The sequence below is a fragment of the Ranitomeya imitator genome, chromosome 5 (assembly GCF_032444005.1).
Source record: "Ranitomeya imitator isolate aRanImi1 chromosome 5, aRanImi1.pri, whole genome shotgun sequence".
NCBI classification, from domain to species: Eukaryota; Metazoa; Chordata; class Amphibia; order Anura; family Dendrobatidae; genus Ranitomeya; species Ranitomeya imitator.
The window spans coordinates 607,651,098-607,666,451 of record NC_091286.1 but is presented as its reverse complement, the minus strand read 5'-3'; the positions used below and the strand labels follow the sequence as shown (position 1 = coordinate 607,666,451).

Below are 15,354 nucleotides of genomic sequence, written 5' to 3'. Positions count from 1 at the left end.
CTTTTAGGATGGTAACCAGGGTAAACATCGGGTTACTAAGTGCGGCCCTGCGCTTAGTAACCCGATGTTTACCCTGGTTACCGGCATCGTTGGTCGCTGGAGAGCTGTCTGTGTGACAGCTCTCCAGCAACCAAACAGCGACGCTGCAGCGATCCGGATCGTTGTCTGGATCGCTGCAGCGTCGTTTAGTGTGAAGGTACCTTTACACAAAACTCAGCCATTAACAAGAGGACTGAGGGTCCTGATCGCGAGATTACAATCTGTCAGGAGGGGTGGAGAAATAGTGAAAAAAACAGCTCTAATGAATGTGCACATAGCATTTTTTACAGGAGGCCCACACCATCCATTTTTCAAGCAGAAAATATTTCAAGATTTGTTCCCTTTCTCTGGAGTTTCAAAGCTTTTTTTCGGTTTGTCCTTCCTTTTGCATCAACATATCCCAAGATGAGAAGTGTAATTTATTTAATAAAAGCAACAACAAGATTTGGGGGAACTCTGTCAAGAGATGTATATGCTGTATTAAGGAAAGTTACTATAAGGGATTTTTTCCCAAGTCACTTTTCCTTGTGGCTGCACATACATCACACGCGCCAAAGTTATCAAAGCGTTGCATGACGTTTGTTAAATTTGATGACTCTTTAAATATCATAACTTCTGTAAAAATCTGTTCCACCACTTTTTAGCCCCCCTCTACTGGAGTAGGTTTGCAGCTTTTTTTGTTTTGCAACTTTTTGAAAAAAGTGACAATTCATAAATCTGGCTTGCAGCTCATTTACATAGCTAACCACACACAAATTCACCACCAACTTTTCCTAAGTGGCAAGAGTTGTATAGAAATACAAAAAGTCCCAAATTTTTGCACAAATGCAGCGTGCACAAAAAATTGTGATTCTTTGATGCCAAAAAACTGGTTGCAAAAGTCTTAATAAATTTCCCCAATGTTCCTGGAACCTAATTCATGAAAAGATGAAGGCAATAACATCTGTAGACATAGATAGATAGATAGATAGATAGATAGATAGATAGATAGATAGATAGATAGATAGCAACAGCAGCGCAGTTTGAGAGTGCATGCCATAGGTTGCGAGAAAGACAACTATGGTACGCCATGGACTTTCATAGCCCCATCTATCGTTCTTGTCACCACTCTGTTGTCGTAACACCTGGGGTCAAGAGACCCTCCCCTGTTTCTAAAGCTAAAGGAGCGGTAGCTATCCTTGCTACCCGGATTACTTCTGATGGTGAAAACATCAGAGAAATGTATCTTGCTGAACTCCTGAATCAGTCCTATATCTGTACCCCTCCCACACCCAGGTAAGTGGGGATTAACCCCTATCTGACCTCGGACGTACTATACCGTCCGAGGTCAGATCCCCTGCTTTGATGCAGGGCTCCGTGGTGAGCCCGCATCAAAGCCGGGACATGTCAGCTGTTTTGAACAGCTGACATGTGCCCGTAATAGGCGCAGGCAGAATCACGATCTGCCCGCACCTATTAACTAGTTAAATGCCGCTGTCAAACGCAGACAGCGGCATTTAACTACCGCTTCCGGCCGGGGGGCCGGAAATGACGTCATCGCCGACCCCCGTCACATGATCGGGGGTCGTCAATGCGTCAGGATGGTAACCATAGAGGTCCTAGAGACCTCTATGGTTACTGATCACCGGTGGCTGTGAGCGCCACCCTGTGGTCGGCGCTCACAGCACACCTCCATTTCTGCTACATAGCAGCGATCAGCAGATCGCTGCTATGTAGCAGAGGCGATCGTGCTGTGCCTGCTTCTAGCCTCCCATGGAGGCTATTGAAGCATGGCAAAATTAAAAAATAAAGTGAAAAAAGTGAAAAAAATAAAAAAAATATAAAAGTTTAAATCACCCCCCTTTCGCGCCAATCAAAATAAATCAATAAAAAAAAATCAAATCTACACATATTTGGTATTGCCGCGCTCAGAATCGCCCGATCTATCAATTAAAAAAAGCATTAACCTGATCGCTAAACGGCGTAGTGAGAAAAAAATTTGAAATGCCAGAATTACGTTTTTTAGGTCGCCGCGACATTGCATTAAAATGCAATAACGGGCGATCAATCTGCACCAAAATGCTATCATTAAAAACGTCATCTCGGCACACAAAAAATAAGCCCTCAATCGACCCCAGGTCACGAAAAATGGAGACGCTACGAGTATCGGAAAATGGCGCAATTTTTTTTTTTTTTTTTTTTTTTTTTTTAGCAAAGTTTGGAATTTTTTTTCACCACTTAGATAAAAAATAACCTAGTCATGTTAGGTGTCTATGAACTCGTACTGACCTGGAGAATCATAATGGCAGTTTTAGCATTTAATGAACCTAGCAAAAAAGCCAAACAAAAAACAAGTGTGGGATTGCACTTTTTTTGCAATTTCACCACACTTGGAATTTTTTTCCCGTTTTCTAGTACACGACATGCTAAAACCAATGATGTCGTTCAAAAGTACAACTCGTCCCGCAAAAAATAAGCCCTCACATGGCCAAATTCACGGAAAAATAAAAAAGTTATGGCTCTGGGAATGAGGGAAGTGAAAAACGAACACGGAAAAACGAAAAATCCCAAGGTCATGAAGAGGTTAATAGTGTATGTATATATACAAACTAGACTAACAAGGGAGAACGTACATACCAAACATACAAATATCCACTCAGACAACAGATAGGAAAGGAAGTAAAACCAAATAGGAGAGGATGATGATTTGCACACAGCCAAAACACCAAGCAACAGTCACAGAACAATAATCCAAACATCTCTATCAATAACCAATACCTACACTCCTCACCAGGCAGTTTAAGACTGACATTACTAACATTAGCAATCCAGATTGCTAGAGGCGTGTATATGTAGGAGATGGAAGTGGCCAATACTGAACAGCTGAGATCATCCAAGCAGGAAATCTTCAGAGTCTCCAAGCTGAAGAGTTCAACCCCTGCACTGATAACATAAATCTGCACCATTTAATATGAAGTGCTTCTAATCGATCCAGGAGTGCAGGAAATCAGCTGCTGCGGTCTTCTGGTCCCTCTCTTTCACAGTAAACCCACGACAGTTCCTACAGTCCCCTCCCATCATCCCCACAGTCCCAATTCACTAATGTACATTTGATTTGGCAAAACTAATGTGTATTTAGTCCTACCAATAAAGCTTCTTTGAATTAGATAGATAGATAGATAGATAGACAGACAGACAGACAGACAGATAGATAGATAGATAGACAGACAGACAGACAGACAGTGGGGAAAATAAGAACTTGATACACTGCCGATTTTTCAAGTTTTTCCACCTACAAAGAATGGAGAGATCTGTATTTTTTATCACAGGTACTCATCAACTGTGCGAGATTGAATCTAAAAATAAAATCCAGAAAATCACATTGTATGATTTTTACATTATTAGTTTGCATTTTATTGGATGAAATAAATATTTTATCTTCTACCAAACAGCGTTAGGGGTGTGTTGGGGTTACGGTTGGCGCTAAAGTTAGGGTTAGGGTTGGGGCGAAAGTTAGGGCTAGGGTTAGGGTTGGGGCTAAAGTTAGGGTAAGGATTAGTGCCAAAGTTAGGTTTAGGGCTAGGGTTAGGGCTAGGGTTGGGGCTAAAGTTAGGGTTAGAGTTGAAGCTAAAGTTAGGTTTAGGTTTGGGGCTAAAGTTAGGGTTAGAGTTGGGATTAGGGTTAGGGTTGGGATTAGGGTTTGGATTAGGGTTAGGGTTGGTATTAGGGTTGGCATTAGGGTTACGTTTGGGATTAGGGTTAGGTTTGGGATTAGGGTTAAGGTTAGGGTTAGGGTTAGGTTTGAGGTTAGGGTTGAGATTATGATTAGGGGTGTATTGGGCTTAGGGATTTGATTAGGGTTAGGGTTAGGGGTGTTTTGGCGTTAGTGTTGTGATTAGAGTTATGGTTAGGGTTGGCATTAGGGTTAGGGGTGTGTTGGGGTTACGGTTGAAGTTAGAATTGGGCGGTTTCCACTGTTTAGGTACATCAGGGGTCTCCAAACGCGACAGCCAATTTTGCATTCAAAAAGTCAAATGGTGCTCCCTCCCTTCTGAGCTCTGCCGTGCGCCCAAACTGGTTTAACCCCACATATGGGGTATCAGCGTACTCAGGACTGTTTGGACAACAACTTTATGGGTCCAGTTTCTACTGTTACCCTTGCAAAACTAAAAAAAATTGGGGGCTGAAAAATAATTTTTGTGGGGAAAAAAATGATTTTTTATTTTCATGGCTCGGCATCAAACTTCTTTGAAGCACCTGGGCGTTCAAAATGCTCACCATACATCTAGATAAGTTCCTTGGGGGGTCTAGTTTCCAAAATGGTGTCACTTATGGGGGTTTCTACTGTTTAGGTACATAAGGGGCTCTGAAAATGCAACATGGCACCCTCGGGCTGTCTCCAGCATATTGCCCCCAGTGTGTCAGGCATATTGCCCCCAGTGTGTCCAGCATATTGACCCCAATATGTCCAGCATATTGCCCCCAGTGTCTCCAGCATATTGCCCCCAGTGTCTCCAGCATATTGCCCCCAGTGTGTCCAGCATATTGCACCCAGTGTCTCCAGCATCCTGCTCCCAGTGTGTCCAACATAGTGCCCCCAGTGTGTCTAGCATTTTGCCCCCAGTGTGTCCAGCATCCTGCCCCCAGTGTCTCTAGCATATTGCCCCCACTGCCTCCAGCATATTGCCCCCAGTGTGTCTAGCATATTGCCCCCAGTGTGTCTAGCATTTTGCCCCCAGTGTGTCCAGCATCCTGCCCCCAGTGTCTCCAGCATATTGCCCCCTCTGCCTCCAGCATATTGCCCCCAGTGTGTCTAGCATATTGCCCCCAGTGTGTCCAGCATCCTGCCCCCACTGCCTCCAGCATATTGACCCCAGTGTGTCTAGCATATTGCCCCCAGTGTGTCCAGCATCCTGCCCCCAGTGTCTCCAGCATATTGCCCCCACTGCCTCCAGCATATTGCCCCCAGTGTGTCCAGCATATTGCCCCAGTGTGTCCAGCATCCTGCCCCAGTGTCTCCAGCATATTGCCCCCACTGCCTCCAGCATATTGCCCCCAGTGTGTCCAGCATATTGCCCCAGTGTGTCCAGCATCCTGTCCCCAGTGTCACCAGCATATTGCCCCCACTGCCTCCAGCATATTGCCCCCAGTGTGTCTAGCATATTGCCCCCAGTGTGTCTAGCATTTTGCCCCCAGTGTGTCCAGCATCCTGCCCCCAGTGTCTCCAGCATATTGCCCCCTCTGCCTCCAGCATATTGCCCCCAGTGTGTCCAGCATATTGCCCCCAGTGTGTCCAGCATCCTGCCCCCAGTGTCTCCAGCATATTGCCCCCACTGCCTCCAGCATATTGCCCCCAGTGTGTCCAGCATATTGCCCCAGTGTGTCCAGCATCCTGCCCCAGTGTCTCCAGCATATTGCCCCCACTGCCTCCAGCATATTGCCCCCAGTGTGTCCAGCATATTGCCCCAGTGTGTCCAGCATCCTGTCCCCAGTGTCACCAGCATATTGCCCCCACTGCCTCCAGCATATTGCCCCCAGTGTGTCTAGCATATTGCCCCCAGTGTGTCTAGCATTTTGCCCCCAGTGTGTCCAGCATCCTGCCCCCAGTGTCTCCAGCATATTGCCCCCTCTGCCTCCAGCATATTGCCCCCAGTGTGTCTAGCATATTGCCCCCAGTGTGTCCAGCATCCTGCCCCCACTGCCTCCAGCATATTGCCCCCAGTGTGTCTAGCATATTGCCCCCAGTGTGTCCAGCATCCTGCCCCCAGTGTCTCCAGCATATTGCCCCCACTGCCTCCAGCATATTGCCCCCAGTGTGTCCAGCATATTGCCCCAGTGTGTCCAGCATCCTGCCCCAGTGTCTCCAGCATATTGCCCCCACTGCCTCCAGCATATTGCCCCCAGTGTGTCCAGCATATTGCCCCAGTGTGTCCAGCATCCTGCCCCAGTGTCTCCAGCATATTGCCCCCACTGCCTCCAGCATATTGCCCCCAGTGTGTCCAGCATATTGCCCCCAGTGTCCAGCATCCTGTCCCCAGTGTCACCAGCATATTGCCCCCAGTGTGTCCAGCATATTGCCCGCAGTGTGTCCAGTATCTCCACCCCCAGTGTCCAGCATCTCTGCCCCCAGTGTCCAGCATACTTGCCCGGGCCCCCCGGATTGCCGTTCGCAATTAATAAAAAAAAAGTTATCCTTACCTGTCTGCGCTCCAGTGGCGAAGCTCTCTCCTCGCAGCTGAAGCGCGCACTCGCCGGTGACTGACAATGACATCAGACGTGCGCGCTGCGGCTGATGTCAGCTGCCAGCCTCCAATTGGCTGGCGGCTGTTAACTATTGACTTGCGGGTGCGCCCGCACATCAATAGCGTTTAACTGCCGCAGCGCCGGTAGGGGCCCGGTGAGCAGATGAGACGGGCCCAATGCGGGCCCCCTCTGCCCACCGGGCCCATACGCGTGTCAGGGCAGTAATGCCCTGATGGCGGTGGGCAATCTGAGCGGTAGCCCAGGGCCCCCCCACATCACTGGGCCCTGGGCTACCGCCCAGATTGACCCTATTATAATCCGCCCCTGTTGCCCAGCGACAGCCCTGAAACCTGAATGATCTGGTGAAGATCTTTATGGAGGAGTGAGCCAATATCCCTGCTGCAGTGTGTGCAAACTTGGTCAAGAACTACAGGAAATGTCTAATTTCTGTAATTGCAAACAAAGGTTTCTGTACCAAACATTAAATTCTGTTTTTTTTATTGTAACAAATACTTATTTCCTGCAGTAAAATGTAAATTAACTATTTAAAAATCATACAATGTGATTTTCTGGATTTTTTTAGATTCTCTCTCACAGTTGAAGTTTACCTATTTTAAAAATGACTGACCTCTCCATTCTTTATAGTTGGGAAAATTTGCAAAATCGGCAGTGTATCAAATACTTATCTTCTACACTGAGATAGATAATAGATAGACTACAAATACATACAGATAAAAAATTTAGATTGTGAGCCCCAGTGGAGAGAGTGATGAATGTGTCAGTAAAAATGATGGCGCTATATAAACTAAAAAAAATGAAAATATATTAAGCAGTAATTCAGAATTTTCTTCACAGTCTTTCAGGATGTCCCATTGCTGCTGCAGAGAAATTAGCGAAAGCTCAAGAGAAACATCAAACTTGTGATGCATCAAAATCTAGTCAAGCATCTGATCGTGTTTTAAGGTAAGTAAATTGTTAAATGTTGACTATCAATAAATGGTAATCATCATCATGCATGCGGTTTTCCTAATAAAATTAATCAATTAATGATGACCACCAGGTAACCTGCTTTTGCTCAATTTTCAGCCCAGGCCCAACTTCGTCTCCTTGACTGACAGCTGACTAGTCGTAATCAAGCCAGTGAGCTGTCAGTCAAGGAAAGGATGGTGGGGATGGGAGCAGAACAGTCAGGGGGCAGAGACCTGGGAAGTGCTTTGACTTACCCAGAGCTCTAAAGACTTATTTGCATATGAATTGAAACATAGTTTTTCAGTCAGGGAGCAACAGATTGCATTTTGTGAATGCTGTTATCTTTTAGAGAGCTACATGATGATATAAACAGTTTAATGGGGTGAATTGTCCCAACACATTACCTTTAAATGTTTCCGTTGGCCCCTATTCACCTGACAGGTGTGCAGAAGAGTGTCATTTTGGTCTTCTTTGGTCTTATCGCCTATCGCTTCCACTTCAAAGTGTCCTACTTTTTAATATTAGAACCTATGAGCAACATGGGAACCTGTGGGAATTTTCATGTGGGGTCTTCCTACAAGGACGGCAAACACACAGTACAGAAGACGGCCCTCGATTCTGGCTCAAAAAAAATGGTCTTCTGGTATAGTCTCTCTAAAGTACACTCGCCTTCTTAAAGCTAGTCTGTATTCACTCTATGACAACTCCTGTAAGACATACAGGTGTGCCTTTTTAACATGTAGAGGTGAATGCAATCAATATTCCTATATAATTGTTATTTATCTTGTATGGTTCCCAAATCACAGCCAATGACACATTATATCTGAGCTTATTCTCAGCTTGGGCCGTTCGTTCAGTTTATGTGGACTTACAATGTTTCTCAGTGCCAACTGATTACAATAAGGACATTATTTCATTGCTATAAAATAGTGGATTTCATGTGGCAAACAAAAATGTTTCCCTTTTTTAGGCCTATGTGTTTTGTAAAGCAATTAGAAATTCCACAGTACGGTTACAGGAACAATGTATCAACGACCACACCTCGCTCCAACTTGGCCAAGGAACTGGAGAAATATTCAAAGACCACATTTGAATATAACAATTATGAAAACCATGCGTACGGAAAGAGGGCTATCGCTCCGAAGGTGCAGTCCAGGGATATCTCTCCAAAAGGATATGATGGTAGGTGGCCTGTGCACTAAACTGAGCCATTGGATTACTGGAAACTAGTGATGAGCAAGTGTACTCGTTACTCGAGTTTTCCGAGCATGCTCGGGTGTTCTCCGAGTATCTTGGGCGTGCTCGTAGATTATGTTTGAGTCCCTGTGGCTGCATGATTTGCGGCTGCTAGACAGCCTGAATGCATGTGGGGATTCCCTAACAAACAGGCAATCCCTGCATGTGTTCACAGACTCTGAAACACTCTGAAAATCGCTGGTGGTCCGAGTTCTAAGACCCCCAACTGGTTGCTCAAAACACTAGTCTGATGTGAGAGTATGTAAGCAAGACTGCAGCGCTTCTACCTAAGCGTGCACACAGACCGATGTACGGGCTCAATTAGAAGTTTATGAGCTTGTGCATGAGTGGTGTGTGGGCTCATAGACTTTCTACTGAGCCTGTCTACTGCTCTGTGTGAAGGCGTAGCAAGAGCAGTGAATGGCCTTTTTCTTGAGCAGTGCTCACACTGTAATTATTTTGGCATAACATGTTTCCCGAGCATGCTCTGGTGCTAATCGCGTATTCAAAAAATATATTAGAGTCTCTCGGCTGTTCAACCGCTGCAACACATTCACGGAATGCCTAACAAACTGGCAATCTGTGCATGTGTTGCAGCTGTTGAACAGCCACAAGACATGCAGCTGCGGGGACTCGAACATATTTTTGAGCACGCGATTAGCACATGAGCATGATTGAGAAACACCTTATCCGAGCACATTCGCTCATCACTAAACAGCACTAGTGATGAGTGAATATACTCATTACTCGAGATTTCTCGAGCACGCTCAGGTGTTCTCCTAGTATTTTTTAGTGCTCGGGATTTAGTTTTCCTCACCTCAGCTGAATGATTTACATCTCTTAGCCAGCTTGATTACATGTGGGGATTCCCTAGCAACCAGGCATCCCCCACATGTACTTATGCTGGCTAACAGATGTAAATCATTCAGCTGCGGCGATGAAAACTAAATCTCCGAGCACTAAAAAATACTCAAAGGACACCCGAGCATGCCGAGAAAACAATGAAGGACAGCATCCAATCCAGGTGAAATGTTCAAAAAAAGGATTTCTTTATTTGCCAAAGTGCAACGTTTCAACCACAAGGGTCTTTTTCAAGACTTTGGCAAATAAAGAAATCCTTTTTTTGAACATTTCACCTGGATTGGATGCTGTCCTTCATTGTTTTCTCGGTATGTACATTTTCCATGGGGGTCCAGTGGAGTTAGGACATGCATCCACATGTCTGATGTGCTGTCGGCCATTTGCTATTTTGTTGGACACTCGAGCGTGGTCAGGAAATCTCGAGTAACAAGTATATTCGCTCATCACTAAACAGCACCCATCACATAAAATAAATAAAATTTAGGTCCTTAAGATGGTGGAAATTGATGTACAAGATCAAGTTCATCAGCCACATCAGTAATTCATGGATGCTCGATAGAACTTTTAAGTACCACCTTATGAATGCATACAAGGTCTCCTTTTCATTATCTAGCTTGCGGCAGCATCGTGCCTCGCTGGTTAATCAAGAGAAGAGCTACGTATGCCGGAAAGTAGGATGTGAAACTTGGTACTCAAATATGCTGAAGAAAAGAGAATTTTTTTTGTTCATCAATGCAATTCAGAATGACATTTCGGTCCAACAATCAGACGTTCATAAAGTTCACTGAAAAGAACATACACTAGACAGGCTGTGGACGGGAGTATGTACAACGCATACTTACCCAACGGTTCCGCTCATAAACTGGAGAATCCTCCCAGCCCACAGTGTATGCACTGGTGGGATTCATAAGTCTTCAGTCACACAGAGTGACTGCAAAATTATCAATTTAGACTAAACATCACCTTTAAAGAACACTCAACAAATTCTATAAATATTCTTCATTTTTAATTTCTATTGTAAAATGCCTTGCTAGTCAAGTTAGGTGTTTTGAGATTTTTTTACTGCAGCAAGATTTGAAAAATGCCTGGTGGCAAAAAAATGCATGAAATTTTTCGATGCATCACCTAAAGGAAAATGCTCCAAATTAGGCACTGTCCAATTATGAAGACTGCAAAAAATACTTAAAAAAAAACAGTTCCAAAAAGGCTTCAGGAAAACTACTCAAAGAAGGAGCGATTCCTTAAATGAGTAGTCCGATACCTAAAATACCCTTTATAAATATCTGTCATTGTCATTTTTTTATTTTAAAATATCTCACAGCTCTCATTATAACATAGTAACATACATAGTAACATAGTTAGTAAGGCCGAAAAAAGACATTTGTCCATCCAGTTCAGCCTATATTCCATCATAATAAATCCCCAGATCTACGTCCTTCTACAGAACCTAATAATTGTATGATACAATATTGTTCTGCTCCCTTTATATGTTTTTTCACTTTACTTCCTGTGATGTTTTGCTTGAGAGGAGTCTCAAACAGAACGCCACTGGAGGATGGTCCTGCAGTCAATTCCCCGTATTGTCTATCCCCCAGAACAGGACGTCATCAGGAGGTGGCGCTGCAGTCACTTCCCACAGTTTCTTTCATCGCCGCCCTCTGATGACATCAATCACCAGAGTGACACAAGCACTGCTTCTGATGACAATTTATTTCAGTGTAGTGATAGAAGCATGGTAAGTGACAACATAGTCTCCTCCCAGCTTCTATCACAGCCCCTGATGACATCCTATTTCAGAGAAACACGCTGTGGGCTGGTGATGGCAGAAGAAGTGTGCCGGCGCTGCGCTCACCTCTCCTATAGTGTCAACAACTGTGATTGATTACGCATGTCATCCGTGGACAGTGATGAAAGAAGCTGTAGTAAATGACTGCATCACCACTACAGGATGATGTGATGATGTCCTGTTCCTGCCAAGGTGTTAGAAGCTGTGGGGAAGTGACTACATGGACATCCTCCTGTGACGCCCCATCTGAGACTCTTCTCAAACAAAATATCACAGAAAGTAAAGTAAAAATCCACATGTAGTGAGAAGAGTAGAAAATATTAAAATAAAGAAAATTACAAAAGTGGTTAAAAAATAGATATTTATAAAGAGCATTTTAGGTATTGGACAAACCCTTTAACTCATCTCTACTAGAAAGCTTGTAGTTTTTGGACACCTCGAAAAATCTCCTTGAAAACACATACCCCAATGGAGGCACCTACCTGATCATACAGCACTCTACCCCATGAAAGAGTATCAGGTAGCTCCGAAATGGCAAATAACAGGAAACCAAAATTTGCATTCAACCCCAAAGCAAATGTGATTAAGATTTTGGGTGTCCCTTTTAGCATTTTTTTTTCTGGTATTTCTTATTCTTTGCTCAGACAGTCTACGACTTTTTTGTGCCAAAATCCAGAATTCCACAAGAAGTGACGCGCCATAGGTCGTCTATCTCTGCTCTAAAACCTTCAGGAAGGAAGAGCGTGGGACATCTTGTGGAATGAAGTCAGGGTGTGATCACTGTAGAGGACTAATGTAGTCTTGTAATTATTGATTTCATACATGTTTTTTCTACAGCGAAACGTTACTGTAAGAACTCCAGCCCAACAAGCAGCACAACGAGCAGCTATGCCCCCAGCAGCAGCAGTAGCAATATGAGTTGTGGCGGAGGCAGCAGCGCCAGCAGTACGTGTAGCAAAAGCAGCTTTGATTACTCCCATGATATGGAAGCCGCACACATGGCTGCCACTGCAATCCTGAACCTATCGACTCGCTGCAGGGAGATGCCGCAAAACCTCTCTACCAAACCTCAAGATCTCTGCAACAGGGTAAATAAGATGTTTATGTGCACCTACTGTAAACCCGCTGTCGTCATGCAATCAATCCTTGGTATTCAAGGGTAAATACTTTAAATACTTTATTTGTTTAACTAATATTGCACTATTACATAGAAAAGTGTGTAATGTGTCTACTCATCGGGAGCCACTAAAGATATTTTCATCATAAGTAGAGTTGGTACGAATTGATTCGCATGACCTGTTCCATCAGTCATGACAATAATCTGAGTCCTACAGGGGGAAACCTGGAAAATGGCCTCCTGCCTCCCGGCATACACAGCTCTTCTTTTGAATAGCCAGCCTGGTGTGACCTCACCATTATGGTATAATGCACATCGGCCAGCTAATCAAGGGAAGAGCTGGAGTTGTGGATGTCATCAAGTAAGAAGTGGTTCTCAAGGCTCTCATCCAGCAGCCAGAGTTTATGGTCATAGCCAATGAACCAGATCGTGCAAATTGATTTGCACCAACCCTACACATAAGATGTGCTAACATATTGATTGCTAGGACTCCTGAAGAATGCTTGAATGAGGAAGAAGAATCTCTTTTTACGGGGTTTTTTTAATACCCCCATTGACCTGCTACGTAGGGAACTACAACATGACTCCATTGAAGACCAGTTCTTCTGCACTGCAGTTACCTACACAGAGGGTACATGGATGTATTGTGGTGGCATGTTCATTCTAAGAATCAGTTGGAAACACCGCCCACTGGGAAGTGTGGGACAGTCATACAAGCCGGTCCATCAAAGGGTAGTGCTAAGCAAAATCACATCAACATGTGGATGTTTGGGGACGTACCAGGGCATTTTCAGCTTGTTTCATGTGTGATTTCCAAAATTTTGCAACATAAATATAGGTAAGTACACTGCTTAAAAAAAATAAAGGGAACACTAAAATATAATTTCCTAGATATCGCTTAATGAAATATTCCAGTTGCAAATCTTTATTCATTACATAGTGAAATGTATTGAGAACAATAAAACATAAAAATGATCAAGTAAATCAAAATTAACATTTCATGGAGGTCTGGATTTGGAATGATACTCAAAATCAAAGTGGAAAATCAAATTACAGGCTGATCCAACTTCAGTGGAAATGCCTCAAGACAAGGAAATGATACTCAGTAGTGTGTGGCCTCCATATAACTGTATGACCTCCTTACAACCCATGGGCATGCTCCTGATGAGGCGGTGGATGTTCACCTGAGGGATATCCTCCCAGATCTGGATTAAAGCATCAGTCAATTCCTCGACAGCCTGTGGTGAAACATGGCATTCGTGGATGGAATGAGACATGATGTCCCAGATGTGCTCGATTGAATTCAGGTCTGGGGAACGGGCAGGCCAGTCCATAGCTTTAATGCCTTCATCATGTAGAAACTGCTGACACACTTCAGCCACATGATGCCTAGCATTGTCATGCATCAGAAGGATCCCATAGCCCACTGCACCTGCATATGGTCTCACAATGAGTCTGAGGATTTCATCCCGGTATCTAATGGCAGTCAGGGTACCTCTGGCGCGCACATGGAGGGCTGCACAGCCCTCCAAAGATATGCCTCCCCTGTGCTGACAGACACAGCTATCCTTCTTACCACAGCTTGCATTGATGTGCCATCTTGGATGAGCTACACTACCTGAGCAACTTCTGTGCATTGTAGACACTGCCTCATGCTACTGTACTGTACCTCTACGGGTGAGAGAAATGACAAAATGCAAATGTGAACAAAACAACAGCCAAAAAGGATGAGAACAGAGAAATGGTCTGTGGTCACCCACTGCAGAACCACTCCTTTATAGGGGTTGTCTTGCTAATTGCCTATGCGCTGCGGAATATGTTGGCGCTATATAAATAAAAATTATTATTATTATTATTATTATTATTACCTGTTGTCTTTTCCATTTGCACAACATCAAGAGAAATTGATTCACAATCAGTGTTGCTTCATAACTGGACAGGTTGATTTTACAGAAGTGTGATTGACTTGGAGATATACTGTGTTACGCAAGTGTTCCCTTTATTTTTTGAGGAGTGTATACAATTTATCTAGTTACCACCACTTAAAAGAGATCTACCAAAGTGAGTGTATAAAGGTTTGTTTTAGAGTACAATTCAAATGTGAAAACTGTTCTTTTTTATATCTTATTTAAATGCTGAAACATTATCATGTTGGTAGATGTCGGACCAAAGCCTGATAATGCAGTACTGACAAAGAGTGCTCCAATGGCATAGCTATAGGGGTCGCAGTAGTCTCACATGTAGTGATATAAAGGGTGGAGAATGGCTGGGCAGCCTATTCTTTCCAGCAGGAGAGGGATCCTGCCCACCAAAGAAAGACATCTACTGGGAATTACTGGGTGTCCCTATCTCTCTTCTCTCTCCCTCGATTCCAATAACCATCAGACACCAGGGACTTTCCATTTTCCTGGGGACCTTAAGGGTTCTAACCATTGTTACACCTCCTTTTGGTTGCTGTAGGTGTCTCTTTGCCAGACCATATTATGCCAATTTTAAACTACAAAAATAATACTTAAAATAATGGCAATAAATCTATACAGACCTTAAGGGAATGTTCGCATGGTGCTCTCAAAATTTTTTTGTTTTTTGCGGTACAGTAGCAATTGGAGCAAAAAACAAAAAACAAAAATGACTTGATGGTGCAACGTGAACATGCATAAAGTTCATGTTCTTTCACTGAGGATTCTTTCAGGATACAGGTTTCATTTAGTCTTAATTACTGCAAAACACTGACTTTAGCAAAAAAAATGCAAAAGCTAATTATAAATTACACCTTGAACTCAGGAAAAATAGCTGAAAAGCCGCGGTTTAGCTCCATGGAATCACAAAACTCAGATGAGGAGACAGGTGCTGACCCATCACTGCCATCATCTGTACTCCAAATGAGTATATTCTGATATTAATGCAGCTAAAGGCAGGTAAATAGATTGGGGAAAGAGATTTGCAAAGTTTATTAAGTTTCCATGTCAAACAAAATCCTAAAACAAGAAAATGAAAAATTAGTTACTAATTTAAATCACCAACTCTACAAATGTGCTGTGATTGTGTACGGGGGTGGGCACATTACCCATGCCCCTTGAGAAGTCTTCATGTATTGTTGTACAGTGTACTGTGTTTAGTGTGT

General features: G+C 43.7%; 1 protein-coding gene across 33 annotated transcripts in view; it reads left to right on the top strand.

Moving 5' to 3' along the window:
* Window positions 1-15,354, top strand: part of MYT1L (myelin transcription factor 1 like) — a 770,605-nt gene that overhangs the window by 677,754 nt on the left and 77,497 nt on the right. For all 33 annotated transcript variants that reach the window (XM_069728021.1, XM_069728020.1, XM_069728031.1 and 30 more), the window contains 3 exons: window positions 7,117-7,224; window positions 8,201-8,412; window positions 11,951-12,201. In XM_069728021.1, the coding sequence (XP_069584122.1) occupies window positions 7,117-7,224; window positions 8,201-8,412; window positions 11,951-12,201 (571 nt within the window). The remainder of the gene's footprint in view (window positions 1-7,116; window positions 7,225-8,200; window positions 8,413-11,950; window positions 12,202-15,354) is intronic.